General features: G+C 51.6%; 9 protein-coding genes across 9 annotated transcripts; 2 read left to right on the top strand and 7 right to left on the bottom strand.

The window, feature by feature from the left end:
* Positions 1-101: 101 nt before the first annotated feature.
* On the top strand, positions 102-4,157 carry EDD37DRAFT_645566 (DNA replication regulator SLD3-domain-containing protein; the record flags this gene model as incomplete). Its single annotated transcript, XM_062817643.1, has 3 exons — positions 102-386; positions 436-903; positions 1,416-4,157. 3 exons carry the CDS (start codon positions 102-104, stop codon positions 4,155-4,157), a joined length of 3,495 nt encoding a protein of 1,164 aa, XP_062675718.1.
* Positions 4,158-4,247: 90 nt separating this feature from the next.
* On the bottom strand, positions 4,248-6,430 carry EDD37DRAFT_671581 (uncharacterized protein; the record flags this gene model as incomplete). The annotated part of the gene is made up of 4 exons (XM_062819419.1): positions 4,248-4,266; positions 4,296-5,429; positions 5,476-5,699; positions 5,942-6,430. The coding sequence occupies 4 exons, from the start codon at positions 6,428-6,430 to the stop codon at positions 4,248-4,250; spliced, it is 1,866 nt and encodes a 621-aa protein (XP_062675717.1).
* A 771-nt stretch (positions 6,431-7,201) lies between these two features.
* Positions 7,202-8,936, top strand: EDD37DRAFT_604703 (uncharacterized protein; the record flags this gene model as incomplete). Its single annotated transcript, XM_062814761.1, has 2 exons — positions 7,202-8,497; positions 8,550-8,936. The coding sequence occupies 2 exons, from the start codon at positions 7,202-7,204 to the stop codon at positions 8,934-8,936; spliced, it is 1,683 nt and encodes a 560-aa protein (XP_062675716.1).
* EDD37DRAFT_70158 (uncharacterized protein) lies at positions 8,883-12,036 on the bottom strand. The gene is made up of 3 exons (XM_062820190.1): positions 11,871-12,036; positions 11,751-11,805; positions 8,883-11,698 (listed from the first exon to the last, which is right to left on the bottom strand). Exons 1-3 carry the CDS (start codon positions 11,944-11,946, stop codon positions 9,112-9,114), a joined length of 2,718 nt encoding a protein of 905 aa, XP_062675715.1. The 5' UTR covers positions 11,947-12,036; the 3' UTR covers positions 8,883-9,111.
* A 1,116-nt stretch (positions 12,037-13,152) lies between these two features.
* On the bottom strand, positions 13,153-14,497 carry EDD37DRAFT_645562 (uncharacterized protein; the record flags this gene model as incomplete). The annotated part of the gene is made up of 5 exons (XM_062817642.1): positions 13,153-13,362; positions 13,412-13,791; positions 13,861-13,976; positions 14,039-14,132; positions 14,278-14,497. 5 exons carry the CDS (start codon positions 14,495-14,497, stop codon positions 13,153-13,155), a joined length of 1,020 nt encoding a protein of 339 aa, XP_062675714.1.
* A 292-nt stretch (positions 14,498-14,789) lies between these two features.
* On the bottom strand, positions 14,790-16,578 carry EDD37DRAFT_645561 (serine/threonine kinase 16; the record flags this gene model as incomplete). The annotated part of the gene is made up of 4 exons (XM_062817641.1): positions 14,790-15,356; positions 15,407-16,359; positions 16,423-16,472; positions 16,523-16,578. The coding sequence occupies 4 exons, from the start codon at positions 16,576-16,578 to the stop codon at positions 14,790-14,792; spliced, it is 1,626 nt and encodes a 541-aa protein (XP_062675713.1).
* A 1,205-nt stretch (positions 16,579-17,783) lies between these two features.
* On the bottom strand, positions 17,784-19,784 carry EDD37DRAFT_70084 (salicylate hydroxylase). The gene is made up of 4 exons (XM_062820188.1): positions 19,599-19,784; positions 18,661-19,539; positions 18,279-18,610; positions 17,784-18,227 (listed from the first exon to the last, which is right to left on the bottom strand). Exons 1-4 carry the CDS (start codon positions 19,673-19,675, stop codon positions 18,190-18,192), a joined length of 1,326 nt encoding a protein of 441 aa, XP_062675712.1. The 5' UTR covers positions 19,676-19,784; the 3' UTR covers positions 17,784-18,189.
* A 1,010-nt stretch (positions 19,785-20,794) lies between these two features.
* Positions 20,795-21,486, bottom strand: EDD37DRAFT_69816 (uncharacterized protein). Its single transcript, XM_062820174.1, has one exon. It carries the CDS (start codon positions 21,331-21,333, stop codon positions 20,875-20,877), a length of 459 nt encoding a protein of 152 aa, XP_062675711.1. The 5' UTR covers positions 21,334-21,486; the 3' UTR covers positions 20,795-20,874.
* Positions 21,487-21,639: 153 nt separating this feature from the next.
* Positions 21,640-23,887, bottom strand: EDD37DRAFT_604698 (chromatin remodelling complex Rsc7/Swp82 subunit-domain-containing protein; the record flags this gene model as incomplete). The annotated part of the gene is made up of 3 exons (XM_062814760.1): positions 21,640-23,459; positions 23,527-23,736; positions 23,779-23,887. The coding sequence occupies 3 exons, from the start codon at positions 23,885-23,887 to the stop codon at positions 21,640-21,642; spliced, it is 2,139 nt and encodes a 712-aa protein (XP_062675710.1).
* Positions 23,888-24,541: the final 654 nt, after the last annotated feature.

Raw genomic sequence — 24,541 nt, 5'->3', positions numbered from 1 at the left:
TACTTCCATCATCACTTCGCGCCGTCGCTCACTCAGCTACTAAGACTTCCGCTGCCGTCGCTAGCACTACCGCTTCCGTATATCCCAATCACCAGCCCAGCATGTCGTTCGATCGGCTATCTTCCCTCGAGTCGCAACCGACCACCATGCGCCGGCAAGATGATGCTCAGTATAGGGATGACCCAGAATTTCAGAGGATTACAGAATCGCTATCTACCCGACTGTTCGAACTGACGTCAAACATCTCTCGACTTTCCAATCAGATTTCCAAGCGTGACACGGAGCGAGGGCGTGAGAGAATACATGATCTTTTGGAGGAGACAAGAGAGGGATTTAAAGAGGTTGGAGAAGGAGTGAAGAGAGCGCAGACATGGCCGGATCTTAACGTAAGTCCGCCTGTGACTCTTCCATGTGCAGTATTCTGATTTCCGACAGCCCGCGCAAAGGTACGCAAACCAAAAACTATCACGAGAGTTCGCTTCGGCCCTCTCCGAGTTCCAAGTGGTTCAAAGAAGGGCCATAGAGAAAGAAAGAGCTTCGAAAGCCAGTCTCGAAGAGGCTGCCTCAGGGCAGTCTCCATCCGGAGAGGGACAACAACAACTCCAAACACTTGAAGAGCCCCGACTGGCCCAACAAGAAGAGGTCGATTTCCAGGAAAATCTTATCATCGAGCGAGAAGGAGAGATTCGGCAGATCGAACAGTCAGTGGGCGAACTAAACGAACTCTTCCGGGACGTTGCCCACCTTGTTCGAGACCAAGGCGATCTAATCGACGCAATCGATGTCAATGTCGAGAATACTCTGACCGACACCCGAGGAGCGGATATAGAGCTGAGAAGCGCCAGCCGGTACCAGAAAGCTGCACGAAGCAAGGCTTGCTGCCTGTTATTGATTTTGGCCATCGTATTACTCATTGTGATATTAGCTGTCGTTTTGGGATGAGAGCGGTTCGGGTCAGTGATGTCGTCGGCGTTATACGGAGACATAACTTTGCCAGGCCGGCTGATGTATGAGGCACGCAGTCTGGACAGTTTGTTCAACGGGAAGAGTTATGTGAAACGGTTTTCAGTGGATGTACATAAATAGGCCCATTATCAGGTCGCCCTACCTAATACATGTCGGTCACCCTCATGATCGAATGCTGTGCCATGAGTGAAAACACAGCGAAGCAACCCATTCTCGAAAGCTGTTATTCCTGTCGTACGAAATCCCTAGGTCGTTCCCATTGAGAGAATCGTGTTTGATCGTTAGAGTATGGAGAATGGACGAGGCTCCCCTAAAGGTTCAGCCTTGCATTTTGACGTCACGCGGCGCGTCCACTCGGCCCGGAACTTTGGATCGCGTCTTGCCATCCACAGTCTTTACCAGCCAAGATGCTTACTTACTGCTGCGTTCGCTTGCTCCCACATTTGTAGGCAAGCTATCGTGTATCATTCTATTCACAATTATGGCAGTATGATATGCATTCTTCACAACGGTCAGAAAGACCAGCACTGCTCCCGACAACCGATAGCAGACTCAATGTGAATCCTCCATTACCGTCCAACAGCAAAAAGAGGAAGAGTGAAGATGTACAGGCCGAGGATACATTCTCAGGTGTATTCGATGCAAATTTCCATACGGCAGACTCCTCCTCAATAGCATTCGCCCCAATAACGCTCGTGGCAAGAGCATGCTTGCCCTTAGCCTGGGTCGATACATCGCAGATACTACCCGGTCCGGTCTTTGAGGCAACAATTCCATCGGTGAAAGAATGGGAACAACGAATACTTGTGGTGCGAAAGGCACCAAACGGTGGTCTATTTGCAGTCGAAAGAGTCGGGCTTGACAACTACGTTGCCTGTGCTTTGCACAATTGGGTCACAGAGGAACGGTGCAAAGACGCGGCAATTGGAAAGGTGGCCCAGACCACGCTTGAAGAGCTGCTGAAGAAAGACGACAGACCATCGAACACCCACAGAAGAAGTGTGTCTGGATCGAGCCTTGTGGCTGTGCCGATTTCGAAAAGTCCAAAGAGACCTACTAATCGACGAGGAGCCCTTGCAAGGATGTCGATCCTGACGCCGAAAGACTCCAGTGACCAGAATTTACTACGACTCCCACCGAATGCTATCGACCAAATGTCATCTACGATTCCTGTAGCCATAGTGGCTGGGCCCTTGCCGGTAACTCCGGCCGCACAGGTTGAGACCGAGAATCCATTTGACAGGACAAGTTCCGCTGGTGAAGTTGTTCTAGCAGTCCCAACCCCGACGGTATCTGAGCCCGTTTCTACGAGCAATCCTTGTGCATCAGAGCGCCTTCGAAGTCAGTATCTCGAACATCTTTACACTTCCAGAACATCTCTTGCATTCTATGCAAAAGGTCCATTGAGCCGTGCTCGAGCACACGTAAGAACAGCAGAACGACCCTCAGAGGCTATCTCGGAGCTGTTGGAGTTTTATGAACAGAGTATCCTGCCGCCGAAGAAGATCGACGTGAAGTACAAAGACTCATTGCCTAAGGTCATCAGTGAATTGCCATTGGAAACTGGAGACATCCGCCAGAAGAATTCGCGGAAAAGAAAACAAAAACTGGGCAAAGATTGCTTGTGGCCAGAGGAGAAGGACTATGTCCTGACCTGGTGGCGTTCAAGAGACCTGAAGCCTGGCATGTCCTTGAGTGATAGCCAGGAGGAGTTGCGCAAGGCAATATCGGACATACGCATGCGTGAGACAAAGATGCAACTGTTGATGATCTTGGAAGTGATGTTACTGGAACTAGCGGCTTCGAAAATGCCGCAAAGGCCAATACCAGTAGATCCAGATGTCAAAGTCGAATCCTTGGAGGATGACATTACTGGCATCCTTGCTAAGACACCGCAGTCGTCGAAGAAAAAGCAGCGCAACTACTCGAGCGAACTCGACACCATCATCGACCGCTTGTGTATCTGGCACACTGTGAGCTTGGACGATACTACGCCTGGCGAGAAGTCGCAGGACAAGAGCGACACCAGACCGAACGACTCCCTGCGAGATTTTTGCAAAGACGTACTCCTTCCATTCTATTCGTCCAAACTGCCTGAGCAAGTCAGATCCATCTCACGCAAACTCGGCGGTCCCGAGACGTCGCCGAAGAGACTTCAGCCACCCTCAAAATCCGCGAGTTTTAGCAATGCCTCCTCTTCCACAGCATTGGTCAAACCTAGACCGGGCCAACCACTCACCAAAAGGACGCTCGAACGCGTTTTAAGCGAAGATCAAATAGGCCGACATGCCTCACCACCCGTCTTGTCACGCTCATCGACTGTGCCAGTGAAAGCAATTGTCCCAACGCTGAAACGTGAGCCCTCGGAGCGGCCGAACTCGCGTGGAGCTATGCTCTCCAAATCGGTAAGCTTCAGCAATCGTGAGATCGATCTGGACGCCGACTCAAGATCGTATGAGGCAAAGCGACGCAAGCTTGACAAATTAGCGGAACAGAAACGCGAACTTGAAGCTGCAATCGATGCACTTAAGCGTCCAAGTCGAAACACGGTTGCCGCCACGTTCATGGATGAAGTCGAGAACCGGCGACAGGAACGGACGGTACAGATTTCGGCGACTCCACGTGCAAGGCGTATTGCAGATAAGGCCAGCCTTATTGGACCTGAGTTGCCTCCGATGCCACCATTGATCCGTCCAGAGCCTGTCGCCATGATTCCCTCATCCACCCGGAAGTCGTCATCTCGACCTGGCATACCTAGCTCGAGCAGCATTACACGCGCATCAGCTACGAAGAGAGCCGTGTTGTCCGCAATCCACGAAACACCATCGCGAGGATTCGAAAACAAGACTTCAGATCCACTGGCAATTTTTAGACTTCATGACTACCAGCATGACGAGCATAGCGTGATCCGCTCCAAGCGGCCAGTGCTGTTCACGCCGGTCAAGAAGTCTCAAGTGACTGTTGAAGATGCATTTCGTGACGCGCCCGAAATACCGGAGCGCGCTGGGAAAATTATGGATCGTGTCATGGGAGGAAGAGGTCGAGGTCTAGGTTCCGGATTTGAGGATCCCGGGGACGCTTTCAGTGCCTCTGCCGCTGTGCCAAAAGCTGGGCAGGCAGATGTCTTGCTTGGTGACGCCAACGACGGTAACATATATGACAGGCTTGGATGGAATGATTTCGACTTTTGATGTTCTATGCGCCATTCTGGAGGGATATAACTGAGCTAACCACATGACCCAATGAATGATAACAGTTTTTAATGGATACGACCTCTGCCCTCAAAGTCTCTCAAGTCGTCTAGCAATGGCGACACAATCGTTTCGTACACGGCGCGCTGAAAGGCCTCGTCCTCAAGGTCCATATTCTTGCAGCCGAGCCCGAACAAGCACTTATCGACCACATCCCCATATCGAAAGCCGCTTTCGGAATAGACGTTGTCTAGTACCCGAGCTGCCGTCTTGAGACTGGATAGGGCCTCGACTGCATCATTGTCCTCGGCAAGACGGAGGCTTGCAATTGATTGACAAAGCGAAAGCTCCACCAGGGTCAATCCGAGAGGGAACAAAAGCTCACATCTTATCAGCTTGTGGGTAGTTTTGGCTGTAAGTGTGGTGTCCGTCGGTATTTCATCTTCTGCAACAAAGGTATCTGCGAGATTGACTTTACCCGTTGCACCATTGGCTTGATTTGAGGTTGAAGCGCCAGTGACGGGAATATCTTGTGCACTCCGCTGCAATTCTGAAGAGTTCGTCGGATCTACCTTGTGCCCTGAAAGATAGAAGCGATCAATGTTGGCCCGGCTTTCCGTCACTACATTGGTCAACAGAATATCCCGGCTTCGCCAATGTGGCTTTAGCCAGCTTCCCTGATACTGGAGTACGCTGGAGGCTAGTGTGGCCGCGAGCGAAAGACGCGCTCGACGTGAGACTATGCGAGAAACGATTTTCGATCCGGCAACAGATGGTGAACGACAAAAAAGGTCTTCCAGGGGTTGAGTCTCCATCGTGGTGTCCAGCCTGTCCAACAAGTAAATGTCGTATCGTTGTTCGGTGTCGGGACCTTCCGGAATCGAGAAGAATCCCTTGGGGGTGTTGTCCACGTTGTCTCCACGTAAAGCCAAGCACATGTCTGCAATCGCTTGACAGTCAGACGTCGCCTGAGGCACCTGCTGAGGAACAGCCTGAGAACATGGGATCCCAAGAGCGGTAGCAAATCGCACCTTTCGCCTTTTGGGTGCAGCGTGAGCACTCCCAGAGGAAGGAGTTGCAGACATGATGACTGCTGGTACGGAGACAGCGACCGCAATGGACTCAACCTCTTGCCAGTACCACGGAGGCGCTGATGCATGGTTCGACGTCTTCGACGAAAACGCCATTCGAAGTTTAGGTATCGCCGATATTTGGTCCTGTGGCTCGCTATCATCAAGCGGCTCGATGCGCAGATCAACACGATGAACACTTCTGCAGGGGGCATTTCCAGCAATCTCCCAGGATTACTGCGTTGTACAGATTCACGGCATGTTTTCGTGCAGCTCTGCATTTCAGCAAGGGCCCCTTCAACTGTTGTCGTTTTGTACCAGATTCTTCCCGGTAACGGGCTTGATCTGTGAGTGTCTTAAGGGCGCTATTTGCGTTGCCGATTTTTGTCAGGAGTTCAGAATAAACAGACTTTGAGAAGATATTCCTGAACTTCATGACCTCTCGTTTTACGACGTTGGCGTCATTCAGCACCTGGGCATTGAAACAAGTATTAGCCATTCATTCCAGGCGCAACGGTCTTGTCGCGCAAGCCGCAAAGCCTCAATTTCCCAGGAAAAGTGGCGTCTTCCAGCATAAGTATATCGTGCCATCCAAAGCAATCTTCGCTTAGGTAAACACGAAGCGCGCCGAAGGGACTTCACGCTCACGCTGTGCAACAGCGCGAGAAGGCAGACTTAACTGGGAAAGTGGTGCCAACAAAGAAGTGAACATACCTCCATCGAACTCAGCGACTCCAGTCCGAGTTTGTGTGACAAGTATTGCAAATGCGTTGATGCTGCGGTCGTATTCCTGACAAACGCATCGAAATTGCGATCCAGCTTCTTGCGCAGCTTTGCCTGGAACTTAGGATCCTTCCATGACGGTCCTTGTGGGTCATCGATCAAGTTGGAGAGCTCGTCCTCGTCGTCCACTACTCCTTCCAGAGCACGTTCCAAGGTGTTGAGGAGAATAGCGTTTTGAGTGCCCAGGCCCGTTGCATACTCCTCCAATTGCCGCCGATATTTTCTGTCACGGAAGACTTTCAAGGTTTCTATGCCTTGAACATATGCGTCGATCTGATTCACAATGAGGGGCAGTATTGCGAGGATAAGTCCTGCTGTTTCCACCCCTGTCACCGTTCTGTTGCTCGTTCTTCGACCGACCAGCGGGTGGAAGGAAGAAGAGGAGCGCAAGCAGCATGGTGGCAGCCTTACGAGATGCATTCAGGGCACCCCACCTCGTATTCCAACCCGCCACCTGCCAATTTGCGTGCTCGAAAAAGGCATCAGACATTTGCGACCTAGGCTGTTTCGACATGTTATCCGCACTTGGACACCCGGTGTCAACGAAATGTTATGGTCGAGCCGGTTTCCACCTCTCGCATACACAACTTCGTATTAGTTGCTGGGTGGTTTTCGGTACGAGCTTGTTGATGCGTCACGCTTGATGCGCCTGCCGCACCTCCAGTGGCCATTTAGTGCACGTGGGAGGAGCGGGTCTAGCCTTCGCGTAATGACGGACTTGATCTCACCTGTCCTCATTGAATGTCTGAGACGACTCAACGACGTCGCGTCTCGAGCGGAATTGGTGCATTACGATGCCAAAGTCCATCATGTTTCCTGAGATGATGAGCTGGGAAGGCTACGAGTATGGGCAGCTAACACCGGTGCTGCTCAAAGCGGACGGTCTTCCATTGATTATCGCTTGAGAGACGCTTCCCATATCAGAAATCAGACGGTCTAACTGCTACAAAGGCTCCAACGAGTACTCGGAGATATTGAAGACCTACTGTCTGAAACAACCTCATCAGAAGGTTTTGCGGCACTAGATGATACCAACGATAGTGCTGACCTGACGACGATGATGCTACGGACGATGATGCTACGGACAATGATGTTACGGACGATGGCGACGCCGAGATCCAGCAGATACACCATGCTCTTGTGGATACCATCAACTGCCTCTATCAGATCTCCCAGGTCATCCGTCGACCAATGCCACATGACACACTGATAGGCATCCAGAAAGCAGATTTCGAAATGTTCGAACCTTTGGACCGTGCACACGTCGCTGACAGGTATCCTCACATGGAGCAAATGCTCGTCGATCGACTCGGGTCCGCGATCTCGAGGCGTCGAGCAGCACTGAAATATCGAGAAAGACACCACTCGAAGCTCCTTAAAGGCATTGATCGGGCAGTCGATCATCAGAAAGACGCAGTCTCGACCCAGCTTTCTGATACTATCATCACACAATATGAGGCACTCCATATCGACTCTGACGAGGAATCCATTTCAGGAGATTCCGAAACATCTTATTCATCAAGTCTATTGGAGAGCGTCGATCAGTTGAATGTCCCGAGACTTCCAAAAGGGTCTGCGGATCGCCGACCATTTCAGTGTCCCTATTGTTTTCACATAATAACAGTACAGAACAGAGATGCCTGGATTCGACATATCTTTGAGGATCTGAAGCCGTACGTCTACGTGTTTTCTGATTGTCCAGCACCGAGTCGGCTGTATGACAGTCATCGTGAATGGCATCGCCATCTACAGAGCAAACACGCCTCAAGTCTTGCAACAGGTGCAGACATTGAATGCCCGTTGCGTTGTGGAACAATGGTATCGCCACGGCTCTTGGTGAGGCATCTAGGCCGACATTTGGAAGATATCGCCTTGTTCGCTCTTCGGCGAGGTGAATCGGACGATGTGGAGAAATTAGACCCTTTGCAAGAAACACATTCGGCCAGCAGCCCGCACGGCGACTACGTTCATCATGCCTCTATGGCTGAAAGAGAAACGCACAGCCAAAAGGACAAAAGTCTCCATCAGCCAGTCGATATGGGCACAAGTGATGCTGATAAAGACACTTTCGAGAAGTTGCAAGCCGTGGACCACGCCTTCCGTCAAACATGGCTGCCTTTGTGCGAGAAGTTTATAAAAGAAACCATAACTCCATCGAATGTCGAACAAAGATCGACAAAGCACCGCCAGCTTTGGGAGGGTATGAACACTAATGTTATTCTAGAAGCTACGGCAATTGATATCAATGACCCAGAGCACCTCGCCTTTCGTAAAGGTCTCCTCGCTAGAGTGAGTGACATCCTCGGCGTTGTTGGAAGAGCGGAACGAGATGGTTTTGTAGATGTTGGTTCTGTGCATATATCCAGTGGACCATCAGGATCGACCAATGAGGATGTTTCATCGGATGCAGGTTCCATCAAAGAGCAGGGCGACTTCTTGACTGAATCTCACCCTTTAAATGAAGGTGAACTGGTGACATCTAGAAAGGTAAGTTCATCTTCTCAGCTTTATCTTCTCCTTAGACTGAGATTCGCTGAAGGACAAGGACGAGGACGCTTGGCATTGTTGCGAATGTGGCAACGGAGCATCGAGTGGCAGGTTCAACACGCATTGCTCCCATTGTCACGCTCAACGATGCAGTAACTGTAGCTACGACGACCCATTCCGGAATGGGCCAGAGCTCGACGATTGTGACGGCGATGACAACGATTTCGGGTATGGTTCACGAGTGACGCGATATGGAAGCCTTTCTGGATCGGCTTCTCAAACTCTTCTAGATCGCCCTTCTCAAGCTCTTTTGGGTAGCACCTCGGAGGCTTTTTGGGGGAGCATCTCTGAAGCTCTCCTGAGTAAGCATCAGAGGACATCCCCACAAACGGCAGAAGATAGAGTTGACGGGATAGGCAGGACTCTGGCCGATGAATGAGGCCACGGTAGCTACGTGCGTGCCCTGCCAGGCTGACTGCGTGCATTGTTGCCAGACCAAGGGACGGTGATGGCTTTTCATGTTCACACACATGTCAAATACATTCAGACGCTGGGTTCTGTGTACGAGGACAGGCATATCACCATCTCACCGTTCAATCTCGTACCCATGATATCTACAGCCCGGGATCCACATTCATCAAATCATCGCTCATGATATGCAAAACCTGCGTGAACGTCCTCAGCCTCCGCCCGGAGATACCATCCATAAGATTGGCAAAATCCAACAACACCCGCCTCGCACTCTCATAGCCACCCTGGTGCGCGACGCCATGCAAACTCACGGTCCCGCCATGCTTGATAAACTGATAGATCTGAGAAAACTGCTCGTCCTCCCTGTTTGTCGTCAAGTTGCGCTCAGCCTCGAGGGTCTCATCCTTAAACCCCAAATCATGTAACTCTGCCCAATCAGGCTCCGTCTCGATGATTTCGACAGGCGCGGTACCCTGTCTAGACGACCCAGGCGTCACCATGAACAAGTACAGTCCCAGCACGAGGGCGGACGCGAACAGCGCGGTAACAGAGTGAATCGTGACGTTATCCGAGACGCGACGTTCGGACATCAATCTGAAATTCTGGGCGGCGTGCACGCATGCCCGACGCGCAGATTGCGTCTGCGACCATTGGCCGATACTTTCGAGGGCGCCTGTCGCGGGCGCAGCGCCATGACGACCGGCCGCGAGCTCGAACATGCGGAAATCGGAGAGGAGCATGACACATAGACTGTGCCATAACACAATACAATTCGTGTCGTCGGTCTTGGACAACGGGCCGACTGAAGTTGTCGCCGCAAGGACAGCCGGGACCAATGTACTGGCGCGACTGTCGCCAGAGTATATCTGCCAAGGCACAAAGGAGCCGATGGTCAGTTGGTCCGGTGGCATGAGACGCTGGTAAGCTTCGAGCATCTGAATCTGGAGTAGAGCCAAGAGACTGGATCTGCCGAGATAGCCTAGCTGACCTATGGGGTTCATGTCGTGTCTGTGCAGATCCTCAATCTTGAAAGTGGGCGCGCTTTGGCTCTTGCCACTGCGTAAGAGTGACTGCCATTGCGTGGCAGATTTGGCCTGAAAGAGCGCTTCATCACACGGCGCTACGACACAGACCGATTCGGATCGGACAATGGGAGCCTTGGACAGCAGGTTCGAGTACCATGAGTCCACCAGCAATAAACCGAGAATGAGACGTTTGGCCGACTCGATGCGACTCCAAGCCTTCCAGCGGTCGTCTGACTCGGACATTTCAGATAACAAGGCATCCAGGGATTGGCCGTCGCCGGCAGCGAAAAGGCCGTTCTGCTGGACCATAGATATCAGACTGACATAGAGCATTTGGCTTTGATTGAAAGAGTCCCTGTCGCCAGTGATGACAGAGAGATTGAGGGTCAGCAGTGCCGTCGCAAAAATGACCATCTGCTGCGTTGGCGCCGCAGAGTTTGCTGCACAGGCCGACAAATCATTAGAAACGCGTTGGAGGAAGCTGGGGAACATCCTAGCCACGAATTTGGTGGCCCCAGTTGTGCCCAGGATGCTCAAGCCAGTGAGACACATGGCAAATAGCATCGGGGTCGGTGTGTTGCGGACAAAAAACGTGGCCATATGGATGAATGGGACGGTTGGGTGAAATCTGCGGAAGAACAGACCAAGCGCTATGTCTAGAATTTCGGCAGGAGGGAATTCTGCATTTCCGTGAGACAGGACTGGGTCCAGCACTGGTTGCAACTTTGGTGAGTGGAATACTGAAGGTGCAGGAGTACGGAAGGAATCGCGCAGTCGCACTCTGCAGTCGGTGTCTAAACCCCAATTCGAGGTCATTCTGAAATCGTCCGGTGCTAAAGGTGACTCAGAGAATAGGTTATCCATGTGTGAAGAGGCCACCTCTTTCCACAAGACTGGCATTATTCGATGAACTCGGCCGGGACGAGGACCCCAACAGCGTTCAACTCTGGAAAAGCGTTCTCTCGGGACGATAGCGATAGTCTTTGTGCGGTCTGGAGGGTTGAGTATGATTCCATTTGTTAATTCCTTGACGTCGGCAAATTGATGTGCTGCATCTCCCAGGCCATAGGTCTGGAGGAAGTCGGGTGATTGATCGAGGTCGCCCAAGGACGGGAACAACCACATCTGGAAGGGGTCATGGAAGTTGTCTTGGTTGGGATCCGAGGGAGGGAGCCATTCAATGTGGTTGTCGGTGAACTGATTCGGGGCGATTTCAGATCTAGGAGTTTGTACAGCATTTCCAGGGGTAGTGACCGATGTTTCGAACGTCGAGTTGCCACCACTTAGCTGGGAAGGGGACTGCTTCTGGGGCTGTGAAGGTTGGGCAGGCTTATTCGTGGTGTTCAGAGGAGGGATTGCCCAGTTCGTATTCGACAACTGCACGTTGAGTGAAGGGGATTGGTTGGTGGTAGATAAGGGGTCGACGAAGGGATTCGACATGTCCAGCGAATGTCTGGTCGGTTGGGGAGTGGTGGTGTCATTGCTTGGAGGGAGATAGTTTGAAGGAGAGAGGATTTGCATCAGAGGAATGCCGTTGCTAGTGCCGTTGAGGAGGGCCGACGGCGAATTTATGTCGAGGTCATTGTGAGGAGGCTGAGGAGCGACGCCTTCTGAGATTGTATTTCGGCGACTAGAGGCCGATTTGGTGGTAGCATTCTTATCGTTCTTCTGAGCATGACATTTCATGTGACGGAACAAGACATCGCTGGGACAGTTGTTAGGGTGTGATTGATCATGGTATACATGAAGCGACTTACCTCCGAGAGAAAGCCTTGTCACATATCGTACAAGGATATGGACGTTCTCGAGTATCTGAGACGCGTGAGTGACGAATAGTCTGATATCAAAATTAGGGCGGAGTAGATATGAGCACTTACGTGAGCGTTCATGGCGTTTGAAGTGTTCGGTCTTGGTGAAGCGACGTCCACATACGGTACACTGTCGCAAGACCATGGTTTCTGATTCGGTAGATGGGCGGCAGGAGTTTGACTGAAGCAAAAGTGTCCCGCAAGAACGTCAAGAAAAGGACAATGTGGGAAAGGTGGAGGGAGTAAAATGTGCGTCGATGCGGAGGGAAGGAGAATAATGAGGTCGAGATTGCTTTGACTGGATAAATGACCAGGATTACCGACAATGGTGGTGAGTAAGGTCAAAGGGTCTATCAGGACAGCGAGCCACCGAGGTCATTCATGCCAAAATAGACGATGGAACAAGGTGTGTTGGTTCGTTCGGATGTGTATAGACGGCAGACAGTACGAGATAGTAGTAGGTGAATGCGGAAAAGGACGGTCGATTGAGAAAGCCGGGTTCATTGAGAAATCGGGGATTGAGGGGGAGATGTTGGAGTGCTGATTCCCACCAGCGAATGAGAATATTGCCATTGTCGCACACAAATTCTGGGGAGTTTTGTACGGAGTCGCAATGGAGCCCCAGAGGGCGACTTAAGTGCCTAAGATCATTCGCCCACAGCCCGGAAAAACTGGAGTCTCCGGGGGTGTTGACCTGCCTATTTCACTCGTTCTTGGCTTCATTACTGCCTACCTGGTACCTAACAGTTACCCAGATGTACGAGGGGTCGCACATGAAATACTACTACCAGAGCGACTCCTCTATCCAAGATACATAAGGAGGTCATAGAAACATGCTACAATCGCTTCCTTCTCGTCATCGAAGCAAATCTGGAGTCTCAAGCGAAGAGCGGAGGGAGATCTCACGAATACCAATAATAGGCGAGGTATGGGTCAGCTGCCCCTCGAGAACTGATGGTCGGGCATCTGCCGGACAACCCTCACAATGAACTCCTCCTCCCTCGGTCAAAGAAGAATCTCCGACGAACGGCTGGGACAACCCCAGTTTTCGGCTCCTGCGCCCGCCCACGTCTCAGCCACGAGGCCAGCAGGGAAAGATGGGACTTTTCCGGGGCACTGGTACGTATATGGCTTCGAGAACGACTGAATATGGCAATGATCATTCATCTTCAATTCCTATCGATCAACACCATGAGTACACTCCGTACCTCGGTAGAGAGGCTCCATAGAAAGGCTGGATGTTTCCACTTTCACCTCTGCTGTGAAAACATCATCACTCTGCTGAGACTCTGTGAGAACATGCGCTTTGACCACGAAGAAATATCATGTCCACCGCCTGCTCCTTTCGTGCCTAGGGGTTCGAAACCTGATTGCCTAGCATGACCGTAGAAGCGCAATCGCCTTGATCTCTCACCATATGAGCGCCTCCAATCTGCTCGTCGCCAATGCAGTCATCGAGTATCGCTTGAGCCGCAGCCGCGACTTCAAGATAGGACACTTTGCAATTTTCACCACTCCAGTCTTCGTCGAACGTCAGCAACACTGTACAAGTGTCATAAGCCTGTTCAATGGTCAGCTCGTGTGCAGCCTTCGACAACGACATAACTTACCCCAGCTGCAATTGTGTGGCCCTTGCCTCCACTTGTGCCGTCCACAAGGAGATTTCCGTTGTTCAAAGCATCACCGATAGCCTCGACACAATCGGAGATGTTGGTTGCGGTGTTGCCAGTGTTGACGCAGGTGGTGGCACTGTTCTCCGATAAGGAAGGAACTTGAGCTGATAGATTCCACAAGTTCTCGTATGCCTGCGACAGATCGGTACCTCGCGGCAGCTTGACGCCCGGTTGTGTAAACGCTACGTCTTGTTGGTCGTCCGGAAGTGGTTGCAATGTTAAGCAGTCAACATAGACGAAGACGACAATGCCGCGTACTGATCTCCAGCCTTGAACCGCATCGTCGAGATCCACGAGCTGTTCGACACATGCGTTGGCTACGGTGTTGCTGTCGCTGCAGTGGTTTCTCGGTACATCGATCTTGCGTCCTTAGGTGTATGTTCCACATGTGCCCTTGTAAAACGGCGCAAAGGTCCAGTATCCGCACTGATCGTTCTGTAACTGTTTGTTGAATTTGTAGCCTTGACTAATGCCGGACTTCTCGCTGTACCCGCCGGTGATCCTGCGGCACCCTCAAGTCAGTATGGTTGAGTTAAAGCGGCCGTGGTGCATAGCAACAATCACCCAGTTGTCAATGCTTGCCACTTGTAGTTGAAGTTGACTTTAGCTTTCCACGCGTAGTTCTGGTGAACCGACTCAGACAAAGTACAGCTTATGCCTACGCTCTCCGGTCAGCGTGAACCAGGCACAGTCCATGTGCAGGAATATCTTACCTCCGCGACACATGGGTACCCGTACATAGGGCTGCTCCTGGCCATAGTAGAAGGTGGTTCGGATCTAGCAGAAACTAGCGCATATCGCACCACCACCAATGAAGTAGTCCGAGCAGTTCCCATCTGGCTTCAGATGGAAGACTGGTGGACAATCTTCTTCATGATATTCATGGTACAAGATCGGCATAGCATCTGTGCCCCAAGCGCAAATGTCCAGAGCGGTAGTGTCATTGGAGGCGGCACTGCCAGAGACAGTCTGAAAGAGCAGAGTAGAGAGGATCAGGAGGAAGGAAAGCACTTCCCAGCCCATCGCTGCGTATGAATGGATAAGCACAAGTACGGACAAGCAAGAAAAGTGTTCGTATTGGAGAGTCTGTACAGTCTTTGTTGAAAAAGAAAGAGGTATACAAACTAATAAACAGGCGCGAAAAGGCGCGGTATGGTTGTTGTCACTTTTCACCATCCTCTCACTTTCCCGTAACCCAAACCAGGCAGCTACTGCACATGTTGAGGTGTCAGTGAAGCCAGGGTAGTGGGTTAATCCGCAGAAAGAATTTGACGGTGAAGACATTTTTCAATCCCAGCTCCTGAGTGTGGCACATCTAATGCGACTGCCCAACAACCTGCGTTCTCTTGTGCATCCTGGCCAACCAAGTTTTGCTCGTGGCGATTCTGATCTTCTTACCGAAGAACATGAAGACCAACAAGGCCAAATCATTGGCGGCAAGCACGCCACAGAAGATGCCTGCGATGACAGTAATATATCCGTCCGTCAGGATCCAGGTAAGCAGGTCGAAGCCGATACCGAATGAGATTGCCTGCTTGCCCAGATTCATCGCGATTAGCATTTCTGACAGATTGACAGTGTAACTGTCCACAGCGTAGGCCAGGGAGAAAGTGAAGTAGAAATAGGCGCTGAAGTTGACCATGGCGACTCCAGCAAAGTACCCGAACCAGTGCAGGTTCTGTCCGGCAGTAAAGCCATATACAATCAAGCCTGCGGGTCCAATGATCATGGCTGGCAGGAGAACACCGAGTCGCATCTCTGCCTCACGAATGCCGCCATTCTTCTTTGTCAAGCGGGCTGCCAGAAGGTCGGACGACGTCGTGAAAGGGATGGCGAGAATATAGCCAACGGCGTTGCCCACGGCAATCAAGCCAGAATTGGTCTGCCAGACTTGTCAGCATCTTGAAGTGTGTAGTAGTGGAAGGCAATTACCTGGCTCCAGTTGTACGGCGGTTCAACAATTTTGATAGGGAAAGTGTAGTTGAAAGCCAACGCCCCCAAACCAATGTAGATACCGTAGGTTGAAATAACCCAGAAGACAGACGGGACGAAGAAGTAGGAGAAAGATCTCAGCATCGTCATCAAGAGTGGTGTTTCGCGGTCATACACGCCCCAAGGTTTGAGTGTCTCGACAAATGTCTTTCGGGGGGGAATGGCTGGTGCTACCTCCTGCATATCAGCGTCGACGATTTTTTCGGTCGGTCCGGCTTCCACCGCGGCGCCCAATCTAGCCTTCATCTCGTCTCTCCTGTAGTATGTCTCTTCAACGAAGAAGAATGCCAAAATGAACAAGACACATGCGAATGCGAACTCGACGTAGAAAAAGAGCCTCCATGAGTACCCTCCGGCAAGCATGTATCCGGCGTAGAGAGGTCCGGTGGCTCCAAGACAGAGACAGACGGTGTAATATCCAAGTCGTTGACCCCGTTCGTGCAGGAAGAAAATGTCGTTGACCAATTGGACAGGGAGTGCCTCGCAGACGCCGGATCCCAAAGCGTGGATGATTCGACACGCCATCAATGTCGAGTATGTGTTGCACTGAGACGAGCCGATCAAGCCAGCAGCAAAGGCAATAATCGAGAATAGCATGACAGGTCGACGTCCAAATTTCAGGTAAGCAGGAACCAACAGCAAAGATCCAAATCCATAAGCCAGGTTAGGATATGAGATCAAGCCCGAGGCTTTCGTAGCAGAGATGCCAAATGACTCAGCATAGATGCCGATGTAGACTGACGGGCCCAACAACGACGAATTGCCCAAGAAGGAATATGCTGCGCAAATGCACAGGATCATGGTCTTCTTGAAGTTGCCCCATTGTAGCGGATCGTTTGGATCGTCGGCAGGCACAGGGAACAAAGCCTGTCCATAACCCGTGTCGTCGCCCTCTGGTAGAAAGGTCAGGAAAATTCTTCAACAACATGGCCTTGGCGGGTTGAGGTCTGGCATACCTGCAGCGTTTAAATTCACAGTTCCTGGAATAGCCTCTTCGTGGGCGTGACTAGCCAAAGTCAATTGAGCAATATAAAAGTCTCTGAATGTCACACATACCTGTGCTTCAAATGCGCAGGTTGAGCGCCATGCTCGTGGTGGTCGTGGCCGGTCATGAGTGAAGTTCACGCAATTAATTGCTGAATGAAAATTTCTTCAAGGACTGACCACAAAGGATATGAATGGTTGAGCGAAGTCAAAAACGTTGGTGCGACAAAGTAAGACAGAAAATCCCTTGATGATCTGGGTACGATCGAACTGATAAAGGAAATCTTCCTTCCTACCCTGGCCTACCGCGTCCGTCTTCCTTTCGATCAAGAAGGATCCATTAAGACCTCTTTCCTGTGCCCCGGGGCTGCCATCAAAGACCTTCAGTGGGGCGTTGAATGGTCCTCGATGCTCACCAGAGCGGGGTCTCCACCCGCTCAACATGGGGCTGTTGGCACCGGCGACAGAGGCCTGGAGAGCCCGGGCTGTCTAGCCCCAGGCATGGGTAAGATACTCGGAAAAGACACCAGAGAGTATCCAGGCATAGCTCCTGAGTGTTGACTTCATCTTGCGGCTCAGTTGGCCGTCAAAAGTGACTTCGGCAGTATCTAAACGTCCGCCCCGGTAAGCAAAGCAGGTTCATGGCAGGGTTGTCTGTTCCTCTTTTTGCCATCTGCACATCCGTGGTCCAGGGTTCCTGCGGACGGCGATCCTCATCATTCAACCCAGTATCGTCCCGCGCCATCTGCGTCAAGTCTCGACAGCCGTTTTGTTCTGGGAGATCAAATCTGGAGATCTGCCGAGAAAGCAGTTGGTTTTGCATCGATGGTGCCTTTCCAAGACTCTTGGAATTGCAAATTGTGTGCAGTGCACCTCGCCAGATTGATCGATGGTGAGTCAATTTGGTGTTTCGCCTAAAAGGGATCATTAACTTAGCCTACCGGATCTTGCGGTCGTGGTACGCTTAAAGTCGCGCCGCCAAAAGCTAAAGAGTGCCACCTGGGAAGATTATGCACCATCTGGGGCACAATCTGGACTTGTCGCCCGGATTGGGTTTCATGCTGGATCATGCATGTTGAGCGATGATGACACGTGTAACACTGCACCTGCACCGCATTCAACGTGCAGACAGTGGTTGACGTTACGCTGCATGACCAGCAGCATATTCAAATCGACCGCATTGAGAAATGCACACTCGGCTCACGCTTGCACACGCGACAGGATCGATCGCGAAACTCCCTTGCTAGTCTGTCACTGTGCAGGGCGTGTGACGCTGTGGCCTCCCTCATCGACGGTGGAATACGAGGCACAGTATCTACCGATGGGATCACGGCCGTGTTCTCCTCAAGGCGTTTGCGGGGCTAGTCGTGCAGTGCATGAAGAGACCACGTCATGGGTGTGAGACTCTAGCGAGAACATTGACCAGGTGACCAGAGCAAGAAATCTGTGAGTAGTCGCGCGGACATTGGACCATTTGGGACAACAGTTGCCAAAGCATTGTGGAAAAGCATGGTTCTAAACAGCCGTACTCTTGTCAACGAAGTAGGACGCGCTATGTGTCATATTCGTGCCTGCCCTCATGGTACAGGCCGGTGTATGAGCTTCAAAACCTCAACTCCGAGTCTCTAGGAGGTAAGTGCTGGAAAGCGCCCCAAAGGAAGACGCGATCTGCTTGAAACATTGGGAGACCCCTCGCCTGATCGCACTCGGCTTCTATCATGGCTTCATACTGGCTTTTATCACAGTCGACTCTGCACAGAAGTGTCGGCGCTCATGTCTGTAATCAGTCAGTCATTTATTACTTTTTCCAGTCAAGATTACCACGTACCTCTCCATGCCTCCTCGGCCTTGACCTCTGCATCCCATCCCCAGAGGAACTGCTGCGTTTGCGGGTCATTCCATTTATCATCACTGTCGCCTCCCTGTGACAAGGCCTGGAACTTTTTATCACGAGCCTCTTGCTCAGGTCCGTCTGCCAAATGCAGGGCAGCCCGCGTCGAGAGGCAGGATTGCTGGATATATTCAGCTCGTGCTTTTTGTGCCTTTTCATAAGCCTTCAGTGCGAGCGGAACCTCATCTTTCGAAGAGATGGAGGACAAAAGAACGCCTAATGAAGCTGCGTCTTCACATGCTTGGGCTGCTCCTTGAGCAACATATGGCCTGGTGAAAGTAAGCATCTCCAGTCATTTCGTAAGATGGAATGCACTTACAACATGGGATGGCAGGAATCACCCATCAACGCAACGCTATCCTTCACCCACCGGATCAGCGGCATATGCATGCACAGCTTCCATTCCAGCACATCACCCTCTGGAACAAGGTCAAACATCTCAATCAATTTCGGATCCCAGCCCTCATATTCCGCAAGAAGGTTCTTCTTCGAGGTGACAGTTGTCCAACTCTCATCAACTCGGCCACGATCGGGGTGGGCCAAGGCCATGTTGTATATTTCGTGATTTCGCACTGGATAAGCAATGATATGTCGGTTGGGTCCAATCCAACGAATCGCCCTCTTTTCTTCGATATATGGTAGCAGGTGTGGGACCTTGCTCAGAGTGTCTCGAGTCAAAACAACGCGGAATACTGCATCACCGGTCGGTATTGCGACATCCTTTTCGTCGCCCAAGAGCTTGCCTCGAATCAATGATTTGATTCCGTCGGCAGCGATAACAACATCTCCCTTAACCCAAGAGCCATCACTCAACTTGACAGCCGCCGGACTGAACTGAACATCGTCGACTCTCGCATTGGTCTGCAATTTGACGTTTGGTAGAGCCACGGCCTGTTCCAGCAGGGCCATCTGTAGATCTGCTCGATGAACAACAAATTGCTCACCGTGCTCTTGGTTGATCGGGACACTGCCGAGAAGCTTGCCACCCTCCCATCTACAAATCTGGATAGCACCTAGCTGAACGCCGGTATCGCGGACCTTCTTGCCGGCGCCCCAGCGATCTAGCAGTCGCAGCATGTTGGGAGCGCATTGAATGCCTGCACCAACCTCCTGAATCTCAGGAGCAAATTCGATAATGTGCACATTGTGCCCTCGTTTGCCCAGAGACACTGCTGCAGCAAGACCTCCAATGCCGGCACTGAAACATGCGATGTCAGCCTCACTTCTCCTGGCCGAGGCTTTCCCGCACAAACTTACCCTACTATGATAACATCCAGAGGGACCTTGGCTTTTGCATACTGCTTCTCCCTGTTTATCTCACCCGAGGTCGCCATGACAGTCTTCGAATGAGTCGGAGTGATTGAGTTTCTGTTAGGCGTCCAACAGTGTCGACGCAATATTTCTCGCAGCGAATGCAATATGATAATCGTGCTGTCTCCGAAAATCCTGTCAAGTTCGAAGCTCGTATTCTCAATGGGATGAGTACAGTCTTGAGATGATCGACCGGGAGCTTGAATGAGTCGTCGAAATCACTGCCGAATTCCAAGCCACGATGAAGAGCTATATTCTTTCGGTCGTGGCAAGGCTTTCGGTAACCAAGTACACTTACACAAGCCGAACCTCGAATAGTCGTGGGGCTCTCGTCCGGTCGGCAGATGATTTTCTGACCCCACGGAGTCACCCCGGAGATAAAATAAGGTCTCTCGACGTCAGCTTTGGCTGAGAGAAGAGGTCTGGACAATTGAAAGCTGCTGGATTTTCATCTGCCGGGTTTTGGGGTCGTATTCTATCGCATCGATAGGCTTCATCAGTGCTTGCTACTGGTCAACTGCCACATGGCGCCAGCCTTGAAGCATGCATCGCCTGGTCTAAGTTAGCGACGCGAGTATCAACATACTCATGTGCCGTGATTCTGCTCCGAAGTGCACTCGCACAGTTTGGTACCTAACAGTGTCTCGCAATTCGCTTTGATGTCCAATGTTTGTAGACCGAAATAGGACTGCCGAATGGACCGGAGCAGCATTCCCTTTCATCTTCCCAGCCGACCTTGATGGTCAATGAAGCATAGTAAAGCCGTGCCTATCAGGACGAAGCTATTTCCGAGTACAGTAGTTGGCATATGTTATTTGCAAAAGATGCCAAACTTCTTGCATGGAGTGAACAAATCAAGGCCCGACATATACCAAAATCCATCATCTGATAGAACTCATTGAAAGAGTTTCGTATACCCTCACTCACCTGCGATGTCCACAATTACTACACTTTCCTTCCTGTCAGAACGTCCAAGAATCAAAACATTTTCTTCATCTCGATCTTGGACGGAAATTACCCTTCACGTCGGTTCCATACCGCATACTGACAGCATACGGATAGGCCCAGTCCATTTACAGTACAGGCAGTGTCAGTATCTCCAGTCCAGTTCACATGATGACAGCGTCTACTCTTATTCAGCGTACACTATCGTTAACTCGAAGGATCCAGTCCATCATGTCAAGTCAAAGGGGGAACGACATATCCATTCCATCATTACTAGCTAATAAGTACCAAGGTTGATAGAGAGAGGTATCTCTCCAGCAAACAACAAAGAAGGACCGGCAAATTGCCGAATTCCAAAGGCCAAGAACCGCGACTCCATCACACGAAAACGAGGCATATCCTTCATATTCCTTCGTCCTAGGTAACCCAATTCCATCCTGAGCCATGCGAGCTTGAGATCAGCAAAAAATGGGGAGATGCATCCAAAATGGTGGTGATTATACAAGGAAAGGAAATCCAACAACATTAATTGTCCACGCCCTGCACACTCGCAAAACGACAAACCGAAACAGAAACGATAAGAAAGCAGCGACCAATGCAACCCAAGTCCCAATGCACAACCAAAGCTCATAAGACCATTGCGCTGTCTAACGCATCTCACTGTGCTCCCCTCCCGAACCGTCCAGACTATGATGGTGATACCGGCATCGCTATGCAACAATCTCAATCTCCACATCCCATGTGGTATGCAACGAAAAACAACACTGTGACTGTATATGCCTGTGCCCCTTTGCGCGGTTCTGTGATCCGGAGCGGTGCGTCCTGAGAATTGAATAGAATACAATCCCTTGAGGATGTCGCATCAAAGTGGTCGGATTTCCTCGCAGCAGCAGCTGCTCTCTTCATGATAAGCAGCCCGAAGCTGCACGTGGTGGCAAAGACATCACGTCGCAGACGTGATATAACACCCGCCTTTAGCATGAGCACTAGGCCTCAAATTTCGAAGTCGGAGTCGACCTCTCAGAGGGTCAAGCCAGCCCGACTAAAACTGATTCCATTGTCCACCTCCTTGACCTTGATTCTGTGGACCCGGCCAGCCGGGTTGTCCATGCTGAGGATTTGGCTGCATGTACTGACCAGGCTGTCCGCCCATTCCATACATTTGTCGCTGACCCATCCCCATCGCACCATATTGTGCAGCATTCATCGCCTGCAACCCTGCTCCAGGCCCATAGAGCTGTTGGCCAGCGATGCCACCGGAACCGCCTTGATGATGCAGCATTGGCATCTGCGGTGGCTGCATTTGCTGCGGATGAGGAGATGCGCTGGGATGTTGGCCGCCAGGCATAGGCGACGGTATCTGACCTTGCGAGAGATTTGGCGAGAACTGTGGCGTACTCATGCGGTGCAGAGCAGGAGATTGGTGAGGCTGAGGCGGTGGAGCGCCCCAGCCCTGCTGCTGCTGTGCATGTTGTTGCTGTTGTTGCTGGCTCATCGCGTGCGGAGAGAAGTTGCCACCACTGAACGGTACTTGCTGCTGCTGGGGTGGAGGCTGCGAGGCGGATTGTGAGATAGACAGATTGGAAGATGACCGCTGGTATTGAGGATGAGAAGGCGTAAATTGGGAGGGGTCTCGAGGGAACGGCTGTTGGAGACTCGGTTGGCGGACTGGAGATTGGATCGGAGGTGGCTGATGAGGGTATGATGGTGGATTCATGGACGATTGCGAAGACGAAGCTTGTACAGAAGCCGTATTCGCTTGAGTGGAAGGTATATCGTTCGAGGAGAAGCGCGGAGATGAAAACTGATGGCTTGTGGTAGCAACTTCTGGTTCTGTTGGCGGAGGTGTTGACACGGGCGGTTCATGAGGCCTTCGCCAGTAGTCTTCCACCAGACTCCGACGGTAACGATTTTGTTGGTTGATGTTCTTGCTGAAATCAGCCGCATGTTGTGCTTGACTAGACAATTCTGCATCGGAACTCGAACGTGTCAGATCCTGATATGAAGGGCCGGTAATGTCGTATCTGGGTCGCGCAATGTCTTTGTATCGGGAGTCGTAGGCGGGATCGAAAGATGACAGCTGAGCCATGGTTGCAGCGATGCCAGAATGTAGCGGAGGTGGTTGTACCGCCCCATAACCAGGACCGTTGCTGTAGACGATGTCTCCATAACTGGCTGCAACGTTTGCGCGTGCGCTTAGCTGGTCTTGAGCGGCCGCCTCCCGGGCCCTAGCAGCTCCCGGTCGCTTTTCTCCAGCAGCATCTTGCTCGGTGAAACCTTGCTTGATTGCCTTGGCTTCCCAATAATCATCTCGAACTCTCCGGCCATCCTTGATAACGCGGCTACCAAATTGGCGGAACATTGATCGTGCGGTAACAACGGCTATCTGCCGCGATCGGTACGAGTATGGCAAGATTTCCTGCTGGACGAGTTCCTCCTTCTCCTTGACGCTAGCGATGATCTTGAAGAGCGATCGATTCTTGTTGAATAAGAGGTACGAATCCCGGTACTGAAGTTGTCGTGCACATTCCGTGGCTAGCATGAACAGTTTCTGGCCTCTGCCGGGGAGGGTGAACGTTCGAATTTTATATTCTCGACCACCCTGGAGATACCCAAACTGATCCACCTTTTTCTCGCCTGCTTCATCGTGTTCGCGCGGCACATATTCGTCTCCCTCTGGCTGAAGTACATCACTTGTGTGGTCGCGCACGGTTGGTAGTGCTTTGATAGTAGACTTGGGTGTCGTCCGTGGCGGTGAGGTCTGAGTTGGGGTCGCTCCTGGGCCTTGAGACGGGCCTTGACCTGATGTAAAGTCTCCTGATGTCCTCGGAGTCTTCGAGGGTCGACCACGTTTGCGCGGCGCTATGTAGACGCGTTAGAAACTGATGCTAGTGAATTCGGCGCAAGCTATGCGAGCGCGTAAACCTACCATCGTCGTCCGCCTGTGGGTATTCGCCATATTGTTCTGGCGATCTACTTCTCTTGATGCCGCGCGGGCCGGTTTCTGTGGGTGCTTGCGCTATTCCACCTGTCACACACGCGCAGTTAGCAATGCACTGCGATCGAAGCTCCGATGGGATGATGGAGAGCTGCGCTTGATGCGCAATGGGTAACCATGATAGACCAGAGGCCAACAGGCCTGTCGGTGATCAGGTTCTCGAACCAATGGAAAGATACGTACCACTAGCGTTCAAAGCTGCAGGATTAATGGTGCCTGAACCATCGCTCATGACGCCGATACCATTCAACACATTTGTAGGCTGTCGAGATGGCGGATAGATGATGGACATTTCACGTCCGGAGGGAAAGAAAAGGAATGGTGGTGGTGGTGGTCGCGGTGGTGGTGGTGGCTGCGATGCGCAGGTTTCGCATCAGCACAGCAGCACGCCTGCCAGAGAGCTGCGCAGGCAGCACAGAGCCTTGGTGACCCAAAGATTGCGAGTGGGTGCCTGCGTCTGATAAGTCCCTCGCCTTTTTTGAACAATGTGCAACGACAGGAATATTCAGGTGCAACAGCGAGTGTCGCGAAAGCGTGTAGGCGTGCAGCAATAGCGAGAAATGACGAGGGTGATGCTGGACCAGTCGCGGGCTGCGGGAGGAAGAAGATGGTGGAGGAGACGGCAAAGGGTTGCAGCAGGCTGGCAGCTCTGGGGGGAGGATTTGAGGCAAAAAATGCGCTTGTTGGACCGGACTGCTTAATGCCCGGTTCTGGTGTGTGGTTCTTGCTTGTGTGAAGGGTGCAGGGAAGGACGCGGAAGTGTGTCCAGTTGTGTGTGTGAATGTGTGAGTGAGGAGCTGGAGCTGCGGGAGATGGCGCCTTTGGGGGCTTGCAGATGCAAGTGTCAGTCAAGCTAAAAGGTCTGTTTGGCTCTTTTTCCCTCGCTCGTGTCTCGCTGGGCGTACCCTCAATAATGGGTCCGTGCTGTCTGCAGGCTGCGAAATGA

Source organism: Exophiala viscosa (genome assembly GCF_022695815.1).
Source record: "Exophiala viscosa unplaced genomic scaffold EDD37scaffold_1, whole genome shotgun sequence".
Taxonomy (NCBI): Eukaryota; Fungi; Ascomycota; class Eurotiomycetes; order Chaetothyriales; family Herpotrichiellaceae; genus Exophiala; species Exophiala viscosa.
This window is presented reverse-complemented; position numbering and strand designations above follow the sequence as displayed.